The 17,192-nt window shown below is 40.8% G+C and overlaps 2 protein-coding genes across 3 annotated transcripts; one reads left to right on the top strand and one right to left on the bottom strand.

The window, feature by feature from the left end:
- Nucleotides 1-3,573: 3,573 nt before the first annotated feature.
- On the bottom strand, nucleotides 3,574-7,155 carry ogg1 (8-oxoguanine DNA glycosylase). Of its 2 annotated transcripts, none has more exons than XM_052057545.1 (7): nucleotides 6,956-7,155; nucleotides 6,208-6,557; nucleotides 5,949-6,128; nucleotides 4,815-4,993; nucleotides 4,592-4,739; nucleotides 4,466-4,515; nucleotides 3,574-4,391 (listed from the first exon to the last, which is right to left on the bottom strand). In XM_052057545.1, the coding sequence occupies exons 2-7, from the start codon at nucleotides 6,518-6,520 to the stop codon at nucleotides 4,179-4,181; spliced, it is 1,083 nt and encodes a 360-aa protein (XP_051913505.1). In that variant the 5' UTR covers nucleotides 6,521-6,557; nucleotides 6,956-7,155; the 3' UTR covers nucleotides 3,574-4,178. The 2 variants fall into 2 exon arrangements, with proteins under 2 accessions (XP_051913505.1, XP_051913504.1); XM_052057544.1 differs by having other exon boundaries at nucleotides 6,844-7,147.
- An 803-nt stretch (nucleotides 7,156-7,958) lies between these two features.
- On the top strand, nucleotides 7,959-15,056 carry qars1 (glutaminyl-tRNA synthetase 1). The gene is made up of 24 exons (XM_052057525.1): nucleotides 7,959-8,170; nucleotides 8,463-8,613; nucleotides 9,360-9,469; nucleotides 9,543-9,618; nucleotides 9,712-9,776; nucleotides 9,899-9,952; nucleotides 10,239-10,299; nucleotides 10,378-10,452; nucleotides 10,541-10,626; nucleotides 10,701-10,787; nucleotides 10,860-10,959; nucleotides 11,029-11,107; nucleotides 11,207-11,446; nucleotides 11,536-11,628; nucleotides 11,742-11,879; nucleotides 12,199-12,286; nucleotides 12,348-12,494; nucleotides 12,705-12,806; nucleotides 12,884-12,976; nucleotides 13,062-13,189; nucleotides 13,834-13,900; nucleotides 13,986-14,111; nucleotides 14,264-14,615; nucleotides 14,889-15,056. Exons 1-23 carry the CDS (start codon nucleotides 8,060-8,062, stop codon nucleotides 14,312-14,314), a joined length of 2,328 nt encoding a protein of 775 aa, XP_051913485.1. The 5' UTR covers nucleotides 7,959-8,059; the 3' UTR covers nucleotides 14,315-14,615; nucleotides 14,889-15,056.
- The last annotated feature ends 2,136 nt before the right edge of the window (nucleotides 15,057-17,192 follow it).

The following is a 17,192-nucleotide window of genomic DNA, read 5'->3' as shown; positions in this document are numbered from 1 at the left end:
AACATGCACATTTCAAATTAAAAAAAAAAAATCTGTCCCAAAATTGTATTCAATTTCAACTTATTGCATGTTACAAGTGTACATGTATGTGCACCTAGACCACAATTTGAGAATAACTGGCATTGACTTAAACACAGACTAAGACATCTGTAAAGGACGCAAAGAAAGAAATGGTTTTATAAAGTGTAATTATTATATGTTGGGGAAATGTTACTTAAGTTAACGTTAAGCGGTTACTTTGTGCTTCCCAGTATGATTAGAATGTATCAGTCAAAAACTCCCACCTTCTTGGATGGCTTCTTCGGAATGCCTGCTCCGCGCTCCTCTCCAGGCTAGCATCACAACATCCGTGTAAACAACCATCCAAGGTCAAGCGACACCAAGCCATCAAACTCCCTGTTGATACTTGCCATACATCTGTTCTACAAGTCTCCACACAAATAGCGTTAAGTCACTAAATTCAACGCTGGGTGCTTTTTTCCGCCCACTGAATTCTAGCAGCAATGACTCTGAAGCTTGCTTGGAGCATAAAGCAAAAAAAATGATAACGTGATGACTAATAACATGAAAATCTATCTCTTGGGGAATTCATACGTCAAGGTACCACATTGTACTATACGGACATCATCTCGCAGCACTAGTGACCCCAATGGCGCGTGTAAATGCTGTATGCGTTTGCAGGGGAAGAGATAGCTGAAACTGTACATATGCATCAGCAGAGGACAAGGGAGAATATGAGCTGACCTCCATCTTACTGCATCATCATGCTGCACTTTGGCCCTGTGCCTGCTTTTTAGCCCCCACCTGTTCAGCTTCTGTGGAGCAATAACACTCCTGCTGGGACATGTTGCTGTCGCTGAGGGAACAAACACACATATAATGACAAAGACCGTATATGACAGTATACACTCAGGAGCCACATATTGTGCAAGTGGTGACTACTTGTACAATATAATGACGTACAAAGGCTGCAAATCATATGCGTCAAACTTTCTTCATTAATTTTACTTTTAATTGACAGAGGTGGTAAAGGTTCACACAACAGGCACATGGGAACTAGGTGGTGCACAAGCACTTGCCCTTTTTTCCCCTTCATTCATCAATATTTTTAAAGATAAAATGAAAATGAACCTCTTCATTCTCTCTGAAATACACACACCCACACTTATTAATATATATTTAATTATTATATAAGTTGTAATTTAAGAAAGGTAAAATGATTATTTTTTATTCAATGAATCAGCAATCAATAAGATATCCTTTATTCGTCCCACACTGGGGAAATTTACAGCCTCCAGCAGCAAGAATGTATGTAGAAAGAAGAAAGAGAAAAAAAAACAACAAACATCTTTCAATTAAATGCAATATGAACACAAAATGGATAAATCGCAGTACTATTTACAATATTCCTTCACATCATTTAATTATTATTATTATGATGATTATTATTTTTTATTCATCAGCCTGACAGCTCACTGACGATCGCAACATTGGTTACCTTTATCTCTCTCTACTTATGGTATGTCTTCTTGATGAACTAAGGAGAACAGGTATCTGTTTTTATGTGTCCGGAATAAAAGTTATTTTTTTTTTTTTAAAGAATAGAAAAATACAGATACAGTAGCAAAGTATTTGTACTGTATTTCATTACATCTCACCACAATATGATCATTATTGTGGTTGTTGTTTGGTGAGGTTTGTTGCAGTACTTGTACATGCATGAAGCAGGAAGACATCATTGGTGTTATTTGTGTCCATGCAGTCTGCATTGTAATCCTAAAATAACCCGCGCACGACATAGGATTGCCATAATGCCATGACATGCTAACTGAGCCAGCGGGAAACGCCAAGTGGGTTCTAGACATGGGAAGCGACAGCTCTTCTGTTTTGTGAACAAAAAAAAGTTATGAGGGGATTATTTTATCGTACTTTATACTAGAAAGAAAAGCGAACTTGTCTGAAACATCAGTTCTGTCAGATTTATACTGTGATTGTTTTTGCGGTTTTGTCTTCTCTCTGTCCTCTTACTCTCAAAAATTGTTCTGTTTAACTGCATTTCCAATCACAACAAAATCACAGAAGGGATATATGTCAGCCTCCCTTGTCGAACAGCAAAAATGTTCTGCCATTAAAAGACATACAGATCTAGCACACTACATGATTGAGCAGGCGAACAGGACAGGTTAAAAATGAGAGAAACATGTGCTTACTGCTCAAGCCTTACTATTACTTCCTTTAGCGCAGGCACCTTCTTGTACAGGAATGGGCAACTTAAATGCTGCGGGGGCCCCCTACATAGGACCATCTACTTCCTGATCAGATAGATGGATGACAAAATGCTATTTTAAATATGGATACAATGCATGTATATGTGCAAAATATGTGCTCTTAAAAATATTTCATTTTTGACAAGATGCATGTTGAAAAGATCATCTTTCCTAAACTGCAAAGAAGCGTTTGAACCAAACAACAAAATAACCACATTATTACCAATTACTTTATTTGAGCATGACAAATTGTTCCATCCCTTGGTGTTGAAATCAATTCAGCACAGTAAAACAAAGCACATGATCACAACCAAGGACAAACCATAAGCTGAAAGCCATCACTTATATAACACAGTGTTGTGTGTAAGTTGTAGCACGTGGCCTTTCCTTTCAAATTCATGTGCCCAGCCTTAGCGTAAAATACCTTCACCAAACCCTCCCTTTTTGTTTCATTTATGCTGCTCTTTTGAATCAATTCTCACTGTGCTGTTCTTCTCTTGCCTGGCTCTACCCTGAAGCAGGGCCCCCAGCTTGTGTTCAGTTTAAATGGAGTGGGCATGAACGCTGACTCACATATTCACGAAATACACATGGGTGCACACTTCAACATAGAAAGAGCAACCACGGTAGTTCGATACACACATAAACGTAACATATGCAAAGCTGTATTCAGGATGTACTGAATTCCCTGAGTCGGCGGGCGGGGGGAATGAAACATACTGAATATTGTTAATGTGGCAAAGAGGCCAGTATTTTTTATACAAAGACCAAAGCAGTGACAGAGACAGCAACAATCCCTGCTGTAAAAAGGCCAGCTGACACAGTTAAACCAATGCTAATAAACACGGGACACTGTTGCACGACACGACATGTACTAAACTCAATAGAAAAGCCCTTAATTGAGATGCAGGATACAAACCCATGACCCCTTTTAGATATGAACTCAAAAGCCATGATGTGTTAATAGCAGAGATACTGGCAGAAAACACTCACTCAGTGAAAATAGGCTACTTGCTCTTCAATGCTTAAAATAGACAAGCAAATGGCCCATGTGTGACATTAACGTGTAAGGTAATATTTTCCGGTCGCTGATGTTAAAGTGGTACACTCTCCTGACTTGTGTGCGAGTAGCATGGGATGGGTTCCCACTCAATGACGGTGTGGATGTGGGTGGGAATGGTTGTTAGTCTCTATATGTGCCCTGCAACTGGCTGGTGACCAGTTCAAGGTATAGTCTGCCTTCTACTGGAAATCAGCTGGGATAGGCCCCAGCACCGCCACGCGACCCTGGTCATGACAGGCTGCGTTGAAAATGGATGAATGAAACATCCTGTAATAAAAGTTAGGCGGAACGGTGTCGACTGGTTAGCCTCATGGTAGATAGATCAAGGGTTGGATTCTGGCCGCGGCCTTCCTGTGTGGCGTTTGCTATGTTCTCGCTGTGCCTGCACAGATTTCCTTCCACATTGTAAAAAAACCTGCATGGTAGGTTAATGGAAGAGTCGAAAATTTCCTGAAGTGTGACTGTGAGCAGGAATGGTTGTTTGTCAATGTGTGCCCTGTGATTGGCTGACAACCAGTTCACTGTGTACCACACCCCCTGCCCAAAAAACGGGATAGGCTTGAGCATGCCTGCCACCATTGCGAGTATAATGGATGGATGGATGCCAGATATTCTAGTACATACTGCCATCTAGAGACCACTTCTGAATCTACTGGAGTTGCTGCTTTCTAAGCAAGAAATAACTGTTTGCGGACTGGGATTTTGCTATTTTTGATTAATTAAAAAAAGACTCAGCACGGTGCTAAATTTGTATATTCAAGGGATAGTTTACACAACAGAGGTTACATGAATCATACACCCAAACTACTATTTCACACACTTGCGGTATTGCAGAAAAATACAGTATGTCATACGACTTGCTCCTCCTTCACAGACCCCGTTCTTTTTTGTTGACATGCTGATTTGGGTTTCCTGTTTTTTACAGTACTACTTTTAACGGTCCTAATATTTGCTCTCTTGCCTGTTAATGTGCTTTCATTGTCGGATTCTTCCTTTGCCCTTTTTAAATGTGGTGCTTCTTTCAGCTTTTGGAATTTCTTGAGATCGGCACAGAACAATACCTAAACAATGGAGAGACGCTATGTGGTTACAATGGACAAAATGCATGGAGATGTTCAACAATACATGCACTTACTGACTGTGCCCAACCGGCGTAAGGACCCCACAGATTTCTGAAAAAATCACCTGTGTACAAGCATAACCAAGCTTTAGCCTTGTGGATACTTCCAAAATATGATCAGTGAGACTTATGAACACACACCAATGTCTTTGTGAAGCTTTTCTGTGATGCTTTTGGGTTCATTGGCAGCAGCATATTTATAGTCACGCTTGGCAATTTGCCACACGTGCGTGTCGATTGGCACAGCATCTGCCTTATCCAGGGACATCAGACATACGCAATCTGCCACCTAAAGAAGCAGACACAGGCCATGTTACCTTTCCAAAGTTCACTCCAGACCAGCTAGTCTTTTCAGCTGCTGTACCTTTGTGCCCACTCCAGGGAGGGCACGCAGAGCCTCACGGGCCTCCACATACGGGACACTGCGTAGACCTTCAAGCCATTTGTGACCATGGTTGTCCAAAATCTGCTTTGCACTCTGTTGCAAGAACCGAGCTCTGTATCCAAAACCGAGTTCTCTAAGGCATGCCTCTACACTGTCGTCTACAAAGTACAAAAGTTCATTTAGATATTGAAAACACTGTGTAGTACAGGCACATTGTTAGCCATGACACCACATACAGTGGATATCAAAACTCTACATATCCATAACAATGTTAGTATTGTTAGATGTCCATATTCAAAGTGTTTGTGACATAAAACAAAGTGAATCAAAAACGTTCTTTTCTCCAGTACAACCAGTAAAAATAAATAAAATAAATTCAATATTAACAAATAAAGAATATTTTCAAATTCATAAAGTCTCAGACTCACAAAACTGCATCGAAAATGTTTCAGGAAAAGCCAACTAGAACATCAGACATGTATTTCAGATGTATCAAAAGAACTTTAAAGAGGATGGCAGGTATGTGCTGACTCCCATTAACATTAAATTGAAGACATGTTTTTAAATTAACTTCACAATAATGGAAGAAAGGATTTTCAATTTTCACCAAAACCTGACTTTTCCAAACAAGCCAGAAATAACATCAATCGTGTTACACGAGCTATCTTCAAGAGTTGCTGAATAAAATATGATCCACATCTAAAGAGTAAGTGATTTGGAGTCACTCTACGTGACAAGTCGGCCATACACCCAGCTCTTGGTTCTCAAAGAGGTCTAGTAGTGACTATACAACACTTTGGGAGCCGTCGTCTGTAGCTCAGTGCTAGCTGCTAATCGGCAGCCTACACATGGTGTTTTAATTTAATTAATGTTCTTGGACATTACGGTACATTTAATGTATTTTAATGCAATTTAAGTCCTCAATTTTTCACAAATGCATTTAATGACTTTTAAAGCGCCTTTGACACAGGACAACACACTATTTGATTAAGTAGATCAGAAAAAAAATGCTGTGGAGACACAGAACTCTCCCCTGGGCCTTGAGGTTGACACTAGTACACTGGCACAACGCAAGGGCAAAGTATGAGTGCATAACAACCCGCCACACTGCACCTGCTAATGCGGACAGTGAAGGAAAGTCGTAGTATGAGGTTTGATCCAGCTGGCAGAGCAGATCACCCCGGGCCTCACACAACCTCTCCACCATGCCCTGGATACGAGATATATGGTTGTTGGAGGTGCAAATGAAGGAAAAGAGGCATTCAGTGGGGTCCTGACGGAGCATTCGCACACCTGTGGAAAGGAAATGTGAATGTGTTTCAATGTGAGTTATTAGATGTTGATAAATTATATCATACAAGCATATACTGACCAGTGAAGGTGTCAGCAATTTTTTGGAAGTGGGGGTCCGCCGCTCCCCATTTTCTGTACAAACTCCTCAAATTCACATTCATTTGGAAGTAATCTCTCAACATGGCTTCGTCCTCATCATGCTGGAGGTTTACAGTCGCTACCTCCTCCTTCACAGATGCTTCACATTTCACCTGTGACTCGTTTTTCTCATTGAGGGAAACACCACCATTTCCTGCCTTGACTTCTCTGTGCACTTGTATGTCATTAGGTTTGTACACGCTGTACCACAAAGTGTCCTCTGTCTGAGTAACAGTCCACACTTTTCCTCCCATCACTCCAGTCCAGTGGTCGACTGCCGTCTCCCTCCAGCTGTGGAAAAATATACGCATTATCTTTATCCTTGGTTTGAATTTGAATGCGACTGGTTGCTTGTCTTGAAGCAATACAAATGATGTGTCGTTGCTGGTGAATCTATGCCACATATAGTACGATGACAGGTCGGAACAATTCAATGCGCTTCCAGTAGATGGAAGAATGTGCATAATTAACCTGCGTCGACATTATTTCAGAAATATTTTGTTAAGTGGTGTGCTGTGAGACTTTCCCCGTGTAAACTGCAGGGTTCACCGTGGGTAACGCGTGTCAACTGACGTACCGGAACGACTGACCACAAGCAAGAGTAAGATCCAATCGCAGCTCTGACTTCTCACAGGACAAAGCCCTCCACGCGTTTGGTGTTGATGAAAGATTTGCATGTGTTGCCATACCTTTACGCATTAGTTTGCCTGCATGGGTGCATCTAAAATATTACTACGGTGGAAAGAATCTCGAGTTGCATCTTTGTCGCCCTTGTTTACAGCCAGTCTGCCGGCGGAACTTCGATGACGTCAGAACGGAAGTGATCAGCTCCCCTGTCAAAGTTGGAAATTTTTCATCCATACGTCCATTATCTGAACGGCTTATCCAAACATGGGCCGGGTGAAAATTATTATTATGAATACTAGTAGTAATAGTAAGGCTTGAGCAGTAAGCACACAAAATAAAAAAGAAAATATTTTGGCAACATACCATTACTATGAATACAGCGATCCAAACGGTCGGCCAACTTCCATTTTTCAAAGGAAGTGACTTTCACGAAGTTGTTTCGTGGGCAAAAATACCAAAATCGGAACCTTATATAAATATTGTTCATTTTAGTGTTTATTAGCGATGGTGGATTATGAAATGTCAACAATGCTAATCAATTTGAAGTTACATTGCGTTTTCATGCAATTATAAGCGTTGTTTCATAATTTCAAAAGACTGAGAAGCAAATACCAATCATTTTACTTTAAAAAGTCTGACTGGGACGAAAGCCCAAATTACACAATTTTTGAGTTGTTTTAGCGACAGTGTTATTTCACGGAAAACAAAAAAAGGTTGCATCATAGCCTGAGACAGACACACACGCGCGCGCACACACTCTTTCCGGAGAAAATGTGATATGACAACATATACCGGGTGTTCCGTTTCGTCTTCAAATTGAATCTAAAATAAGTACAAGTGTGTGGTCCTACTTTCATGATTAATAGAAAAAAATGTCTGTAATGACATTCTGACGCAATAGTTCTCATTTAGTAGTAGTTCGTAACACTAGAATGACACGTCGATGTGATTGGCTATATTCCTTATAGTAGGTGGTGCTTCTATTAAACTATTACATGATTCGCTGACATCGCTGAAATTCACGACTTCCGATTGGCTCATATGTTCTTTGCCTTTCCCCCTTTGATGCGAAAAGGAAGTGGTTTCTCTCTTTCAGAAGCGAGCCTGTGCCTTGTGGAGCTGTGGTGTGTCAGTGTTCGCCTGGACCTGTCGGAGAAAAGTGAAAAATGGACGATACATCGACACTTTTCATTTCCATTGGGCTTAGTGAGCAGAAAGTGAAAGAAACGCTGAAAAATGCAGCATTGAGCGCCACCTTGAAGAGCGCAATCGTTCAGGTTTGACACCCCCCATCTATTTGTGGAACTCATAGTAGGGACAGCTGTGACGGACAGGCGCTTAACACTTATTGTTTTACAACAACCTTTAAAATATGTATTACTCGATTGGCAGGGACGCATTTCTGTTCATTTGAGTGCCTTGCAGCTGTAGTTGTGAGGGTCGCAGGATTTCATTTTCACTTTTAGATGCATGTTGCTGGTGTTTTTTGTTGTTGTTGTTGTTAACGAAGTTTACAATATGTGTTGATGTTCTTCATTATTTCTGGTTTGCTTTCAATTATTTCTCTAGGCTCGCAGTGTCAGTGGAGCAACAGACGTGGACAAAGCAGCAGGGACATTGTTGTACAGCCTGGCCTCTCGCCTCAAAGACACAAAACGTCTAGCATTCCTCGCAGAAAACATAGCTCTGCGCAAAATAACCACAGAGCAACAACTTGCTGGTATTGTGACATTCTGCATGCAACGCCTCACACATAGGCCGGGGCCTACATAGGAATTTTCTGGCCCAAGGCAAAGTCACATTTTACACATACATCTTTCTCTACAGAGCACTTTCACAACAGCAAAAGCTGTAACAAACCACCTTACAGAACATTTAACTTAAAATAATACAACAGGACACATAAGATAAAACATGGGGAAAAACCCCAACTATGGTGCCATCTTGCACTGACAAACATCTTATCTTCACATAACGGTGTTCATCGATTAAACTGAAAATCCTTCTGGGGTTTATTATCTAATGAGTGAATCATATCAACGCTATTATTGTAGTTAATAAGAACATTGATCAACATTGTATGTAGTTTACCATTTAAACTGCTTTAATGCTTGGAGTGTCTTCACAAAGCTGTGTTAATGAAAAGTGTCACTCATGCCTCTCTCCCACTTCATATCTATTGCTACTGCAGGTTTCGGGTCAACTTGGGGCACCAGTCAACTGCCCATGTTTGTCAACTGTTATGTCTTTACCTGCCTTCAGAAATGAGTCACACGCCCTTGTAAACCAGGGTGATTTAGATTAATCGTTACCTAAACCAAACTGATAGTTTGCTTTCAATATCAGGCCAGATTGATATTTAACAGAGAATTTGAATTCTTGTATTATGTTGTTCCCCTTGACCTGCTTGCACACTATAAAAAAACATTGTGCTATTTCTATTCTGAAACATTTCTGAATCTGCAGCTGCTTTGGAATTTGTGAAGACTCATCCTCAGGACCCCCTCAACAATAGTGAATTTAATGAAGCCTGTGGAGTGGGTGTGGTCATTACACCAGAGCAGATTGAAGATGCCGTAAGTAGATACTCACATGTGCGACTTTCAAGTTTTATTGTACACCGCTCAGTGATGGGACATTGTTGTGCAGGTGGAGTCTGTGATAAAGAAGCACAAAGAAGAGCTTGAAAAGGAGAGGTACCACTTCAATGTGGGCCTGCTAATGGGTACGATCACTCTCCTAGCTGAGCAGATATTTCTGAAACAAGTGATGTTGTGCAATCGGGGGACCAAAATCGTGGTTCTGGTGTTTGTTGCAGGAGAGCTGCGCTCCGCTCTTAAATGGGCTGATGGGAAAGTTCTCAAAAATGAAATGGACATGCAGGTTGGTCTGAAGAACGGTGGTTTGGGATTACAGTATGGCACAGATCTGTCATTTTGAATGTTTGAATGAAATGCATTTGCCTTTAGCCGACTAGCTAAAGTACCTCACCTTTGGTTCGAAAGGTCCTGCACCTCTTAGGCCCCAAGACAGAGGCTGACCTTGAGAAGAAATCTAAGGTATTTAGCAAAAGGGTAACCTACTGAAATTGTTTTCAACAAGCAAATAATCTGTTAGTGTGGATCAAAAATACATGACAAATGATAATTTCGGATATTAGTTGTCAACTGAGATTGTTACCATTTGGGCTAGGTTAGGCTTGCTCTGTTTCACACATTCCAGTATTCGAGTTAAACAAACCAACCAACTCCTTAGATCTTCACACAGTGTTATCTCACATATGTCTAGCTGAAGTGAAGCAATTATTGACATTTTAATCACACTGTTTCTCTAAATGCAATGCAGACCCAGAAAAATAAAATTGAGAATGAGGTGAAGATGAAAAAAGAGGAGGTGGCACTTAATGGTAAGGTTCGGGATTGGACAATCGTGGTTGTCTGTCTGCAGTTAAGTTTGTCGTTTATGTATTTTATGCATTGTTTAGGTGAGACCACAGTCGTGGAGGGAAAGTCACTCATGGAACAGCTCAGGGGAGAAGCCCTGAAGTTTCACAAACCAGGTGACCAATGAAACAACTGCAAAATGAGTTCCCGTGAATGTTATCCATACTAAGCATGAATGCGCTGTCCCTCTTAACCAATATGCAGGTGAGAACTATACAACTGAGGGCTATGTGGTTACACCAAACACTATGAACTTGCTCAAAAAGCACCTGGAGCTCTTTGGTGGACAGGTGAGCTCAGGTGTAGAAAAGAAATAATACTAAAAGAATCCATTCAAATTTGACGGACGTCTCAACTGTTGTAGATACGTACCCGTTTCCCTCCTGAGCCCAACGGTATCCTTCACATTGGACACGCTAAAGCCATTAACTTTAATTTTGGTTATGCAAAGGTAGGTCCTTTCTTCCGTTTTAATCTCCCTTCAAACAATGCAGCTTCCTTTTACACGTACCCGTTTCTCCAGGCAAACAATGGGATTTGTTTCCTGAGATATGACGACACCAACCCAGAGAAAGAGGAGGAAAAATACTTCACAGCCATCAAAGAAATGGTAGAATGGCTTGGTAAGTTGGTGATGAGGATTTTCTACATGCAGAATATCAGTATCTGAATAATGTTGCGGTTTTCCTCAGGCTACACGCCGTATGCAGTCACGCATGCATCGGACAACTTCCAGCAACTCTATGATCTTGCGCTTGAACTGATTCGCAGGTGAGCATAACACGTGTTTGCGTGCGTGTGCGCTGTGCATGTGTGTGTGTGTTTGCAAAAGCACAATTGGGATTCATTTTTGAAATTGAATTCCCACAGGGGTCATGCGTATGTATGCCACCAGAAGGGGGAGGAATTGAAAGGCCACAATACTCCTCCATCACCCTGGAGAGACCGTCCCATTGAAGAATCTCTGGTTTTGTTTGAGAGGATGAAAAAGGGAATGTTTGCTGAGGGAGAGCTTACACTCAGGATGAAGACCGTCATGGAGGATGGGAAAATGGATCCCGTGGCATACCGAATCAAGTACACGCCGCATCATCGAACTGGAGATGAATGGTAGGCTAACTGTCTCGAGCGCTGTTCTTTTCACCATTCTCATTTCCCATGAATATGAATGTCCCCAATTCCCGAATGTTTGTCTCCAGGTGCATCTATCCTACCTATGACTACACCCACTGTCTGTGTGACTCAATTGAAAATATCACACATTCGCTCTGCACCAAAGAATTCCAGGCCAGGTTGGCATTGATCACTTTTTTTTCTCCATTTTATTATCATTACCCTTCGCTGAGGCACCCTTAATGGATTTGGCATGAACATTTCCCTCTGCTGCTTGTGTTTTTCTTGGCAGGCGATCATCATATTATTGGCTATGCAATGCTCTGGACTTGTATTGCCCTGTTCAGTGGGAATATGGCCGCCTGAACCTCACCTACACTGTGGTGTCCAAGAGGAAGATCATCAAATTGGTGGAGAAAGGAGTGGTCAGGTAAAATTGCAAATGGGAAAAAATGTTTAACCGTTTTTTTCTTTTATTTATTTTTCACATCAGATGACATTAAAGTGAACGTCCCATGTGGAATCAGAATTTTACATTGGCAGAAGCCTTTAGTCAAAATATACTTTTGACATTCAAACTGTTATTATTGCTCATTTAAACTACAAATATGTAGAGATAAGTGGACATACAAAGCAACCAGTATGCGCAATACTGTACTGACTATTATAACCTCAAAAGTATTCCTGACACAACAGTGTCAAATCTTCATGAAAGAAAACTCAATATGATATATCCTGTGTAATTGCAGAGACTGGGACGACCCTCGTCTCTTTACTTTAACTGCACTGAGGAGGAGAGGCTTCCCACCGGAGGCCATCAACAACTTCTGCGCTCGGGTAAGCAGGATGAATGGAGGACTGGATAGAGAGTCGCACGCATTTCTGACACCTTTTCTAGGTGGGAGTCACCGTTTCCCAGACTACAACTGAGCCGCATCTTCTGGAAGCATGTGTCAGGGATGTGCTCAACGAGACAGCCCCACGAGCCATGGCCGTGTTGGAACCTCTTAAAGTCACCATAGTAAACCTTCCTGAGGACTCAAAGGTATGTTTCATATGCTTTCTGTGGTCAAAGGTTTCAGACTTAAATACTGTAATCAATCAGATCAGGGGCTAAGCTTGAGCGTACCATGTTTTCTTCCTTTTTCAGGATTAAATGTGCCAGTTGACACAATACTTTTGTCGTTGTGTTGTGCCTGAGGACTGTTGATTCTGTCTTGATGATATCATTAGTACTCATCCCCTCCTCTTTTAGTCAGAAGTACGAGTGCCAGACTTCCCTGCTAATGAAGCTAAAGGCAGCCACACTGTGCCATTTAAAAGCAACATCTTCATTGAACAAAGTGACTTCAGAGAGGTTTGACACACACAAAAATACCCATGCCTGAGGTATTCTGTGGATGGAAAATGATGGTATAATTTTTTTTTTTCGAGGTGATGGAGAAAGGCTACAAGCGTCTGACCCCAGAACAACCCGTAGGCTTGAGGCATGCCGGGTATGTCATCTCTGTGAAGAAGATCATCAAGGTACGACACAGTAGGTTTCATTTTGAGATGAGCATTTTTCTTTTGGTAGCGTCTGTTCCTACCCTGCGTGCATCCTCTGTTGCAGGACGCTCAGGGTAAAGTGGTAGAACTTCAAGTGAGCTGCTGCAGCTCTGATACAGCAGAGAAACCGAAGGCCTTCATCCATTGGGTCAGCCAGCCACTTGTGTGCGAAGTGCGCATCTATGAAAGACTGTAAGTTGTCATTCATTCATAACACCACTCACAGTGTATATAAGACATTTGCACACCCTTGTTAAAATGCTTCCAAAAAAGTCCATAACATGTTTTCCCAAGTTTATCTGGGAGATTTTGTTGTATTCTAATAAGAACAAGGTTGAACCTTTTGGTCCTAATTGCAAGCCAACACTGCTCATCACCTAAAGAACACCATACATACCAGCATTATGGATTGTATTCGTTGTATTGGTATAAATGTTGTGGGGAAAAATAGAAGTATTCATGCATGGTACGAAGACTACAAAATGAATTGTAGTAGATGTACAACTGTTGCCATTTCTGGCCTCACTTCCGAAAACACAGGCACCTACTACTTGGTTTGTAATGTATATCAGGAATACAGACGTCTGAACTGACAAGCAAGAACATGTAGTCAAGACAACAGTCAGTCCAGCAGACTAACCACATCGAAGTGGAAAGTAGCTGGTGAATTAGCAAAAATACAGATGAATAGCCAAAGGAGTATGCAAAAATTGCAGTGCCTGGAAAAATAAGTCATAGAAGTAAAATGAGAAAGGATCAGAGCCTGGACGAATTTTGTGCATGTATGTGCATTCCAAAGAATGGATATTAATGTTCTACTCTGAACATGTTTGTAGATTCATACACAAACATCCGGAGGATCCAGCTGAGGTTCCCAACGGTTTCCTGAGTGACATCAACCCAGTGAGTGGTCCTCATATGCCTGCATCATCGGTGGATTGTAGTAGTTTATTTAAAAAACAACAACTTTTCCCTCCCCCAAATGTAGAATTCGATGCAAGTGGTCAACAGTGCCTTTGTTGATACCTCTGTCAAGGGAGCAAAGGTTCTTGACAGATTCCAGTTTGAAAGAGTTGGCTACTTCTCCCTGGACCCTGACAGCACTTCAGACAAGGTACATTAAAAGAGCTGCTTGACGCTAAATCTTAGAAAATAGAATACATTAATAGCCATAATAGAACCACATAGTTCTTTCTTTTTCCTGTAAGCACGTGCTGCCTCTTATATGCTTCTGTTTTGTATTCACTGGCTCCTTTGTCGTTACAGCTGGTCTTCAACAGGACAGTTACTCTCAAGGAGGATCCGGGAAAGATTTAAGTCTCAAAATGTGATCAAGCTATGTGTCCTACTTCCCAAGAGCCCACAGATACATGCAGAACCCCAGCAACTACTTTGGTGAAGATTGCAGTTCCCATATTTGGTCTGATTCATGTCATTCTTCCATATGCATCTAAATTGGAAAATATTTTTTTAATTTGAATTATTGTTTGAAATCTCTACAATGTCCCATCATTTTACTGGAGACTGGAAGTACTTCTTTAGTATCAAAATTTGCAACGTCATTATGAAAGTATGAGCACTTCTAATTGCTCACTGTTGCCTTATTGATTGACCTGGCGTCCACATGTGTGGACATGACATCTTTGGTTTTCAAGACTATAATGTGAAATTTTGGACTAAGGGCCTGGCGTCCACTTACGAGGACGTTACATCAAGTAAAAATATAATTATTTGTTTTTACACTCATCAGGTCCCAATTAGCCTAAATATCAAATAGAAAATAAAAACAGAATAAAAATGCATGCCTTGCAAGAGTTGCAAGAGGTCTTAGGAGTGCCTTCGTTGTGCCTTCGTTGATACCTCTGTCAAGGGAGCAAAAGGTTCTTGACAGATTCCAGTTGTCAAGAATGTACCTGAATTTCGTAATGATATTGTCTCTTGATTTGTATGACACAGAGGTGATGCTGTCAAATAAAAAACGTTATTGCAAAGCATATCTTTCTATCACAGAGGGTGCGCTCGAGTATCAGGGAAAATTAAAATTTATTACGAAATAACAGTTGTCTGGTTTTCAAAAAGGAACAAATATACCTTACTCACGAATCACACACTGATTAACCTAATGAGATCCCATTCACTGAACCGGGAGGGTTCAGTGAATGTCCATATACTGGTTGGGTTCGGTACCACTAAGGATAAAAAACACTGGAATAGAGTGACTACAATCATTCAAATGGGCTCTCATTAGTTTCATAGTTTTTAATTAGTGAAAAAAATAAACTATATATACTGTGTATATCACGTTTTTTTTGTACAATGTACTATCCCGACGGTCATACGTTGACTACTGAACGAACTAAATTTCCCACAGCACTGAGTTGACGAGCAATGCCATGCGATCATCTGCAGCCAGTGATGGGCAAGTGGGCGTGTCATAAGTAATTGACATGTTGAGTCGCGTGTGTCTTACCCTCCATGGTAGAGACTTCGTCGAACCCCTGAGGCCGATTTACCGAACCCCTGGTTAAGAACCGCTGCTCTAATCCATCAAGGGGAAATTCAATACACTACTGCAGGGGTCCCCAAACTACGGCCCAAGGGCACATTTGACCAGGCCCTCTAACCCTCCTGTTGTCCTTGGGTCAAAATGACCCGTCACTGTGTTAAAAACGCCCCAAAAACCTCCTAAATTATAATTTTTTAACTTGAAATTTAATGATTTTTCCTAGATTGTCCCCAACTGCAGAAAAAGTGAAATGTTGTTTTTATTCACATTTCCATGGAAGCTGCACCAAAAAAAGTACAAAGGTGGTCTTCGGGGCAAAATTACCTATGACGGAAATAGGGTTGAAATCAAGGTCACAAAGTTATTTACACACCATAGAATGTTTCAGTGTTTTAGTTGTGTCTCAGATCAATGAGTAGAACACGTGAACAAGACGGTAGCAGACATAAACAAGACAAGATGGGTGGTGTTCTCGTAGATGGCAGAAGTCTTATTTTGTGGATCTCAAGGGGCTATAAAGCGAGAGAGTTATTATTTATTTCCTGTTTTTTCTGTGAAGAAATCAGAGAGGGTTATTTATTTCATTAATAGTGTTGTTATTTGTGTCCTGACTTTTTTTCTGTAAAGAACCTGGAAAGGGTTATTTGGTCATGTGTGGCTTTATGGGAAACAATATTTTTTTTTAAGCTCCTCTACGATCATTGATGTTACAAACTGACACTGGCCCCCATCAGAGAAGGGAAAAGTTATGTGGCCCTCACAGGAAAAAGTTTGGGGACCCCTGCACTACTGTATATTACTAAGAACCGATCACATCACACATGCAGCAATGCAAGGAGAACGTGTAGGGAGTAAAAGACGTGTGGAAGCAATCAACGGGATTTGAGCGAGGTTTGGTACGTTCTGTGGCATTTGAAGCGGGACTCGAACATTAATGCCATGGCTCCTGGCCTGAGTCCTTCTCAAGCAATATTAAACATTGGCTACCAATATGATATTGTTCTGTTTGGATGTATTGTAATTTATTTATAAATATCAATACAATTTTGAATTGTATTTGTTGTAAATTACAAAGGTATACAACTATTAACACCATGGAACCTGAAATGTTGGTCTATAAGCTACTGGGACAGAGGGGCCAGGTCATGCATATGAGATAGCCCTAATAAATAGGGCAAATGTGGATGTAAAATGGATTATTTTACTAATCAAATTATAATTTTTTTTAGTAAGAATAAATGTAACTCTTGGTAACCATTACTTAAGTAAGATAAACACAATTTTGCTTATCACAGGACCCCACTATTCTTTGGAGGGATGAATATTTGGGTAAAATTGCTGCTACAAAAGAAAAAAAGAAAATCAAAAAAGGGAATTTGATTAAAGAATTCATTCCATCAACGGCAAGGCATATTTATTTGTATGGCACATTTCATACTCAAGGCAACTCTGAACTTCACTCAAGCAAAAGCACAACACCTAAACACAAGAACCAGAGGATAGCCATCAATTGAAGAAATATTTCAAATGGAAAAATAAAACCACAGACTGAGACTGCAAGAACTACATCTGAACATTAGTGGAAAAAGGAAATTGACAAGATATTTGTATGAAATTAGACCGTCTGCTGCTACCCAGGCACTTTGTTCCTCTTGGACCTCTTTTAATTGTTTTGTCGTGTCGTTTTCT

The sequence above is a fragment of the Hippocampus zosterae genome, chromosome 2 (genome assembly GCF_025434085.1).
Source record: "Hippocampus zosterae strain Florida chromosome 2, ASM2543408v3, whole genome shotgun sequence".
In the NCBI taxonomy this organism is placed as follows: Eukaryota; Metazoa; Chordata; class Actinopteri; order Syngnathiformes; family Syngnathidae; genus Hippocampus; species Hippocampus zosterae.
Note: the sequence above shows the minus strand (reverse complement) of the source record. Positions and strands in the feature narration are given on the sequence as shown.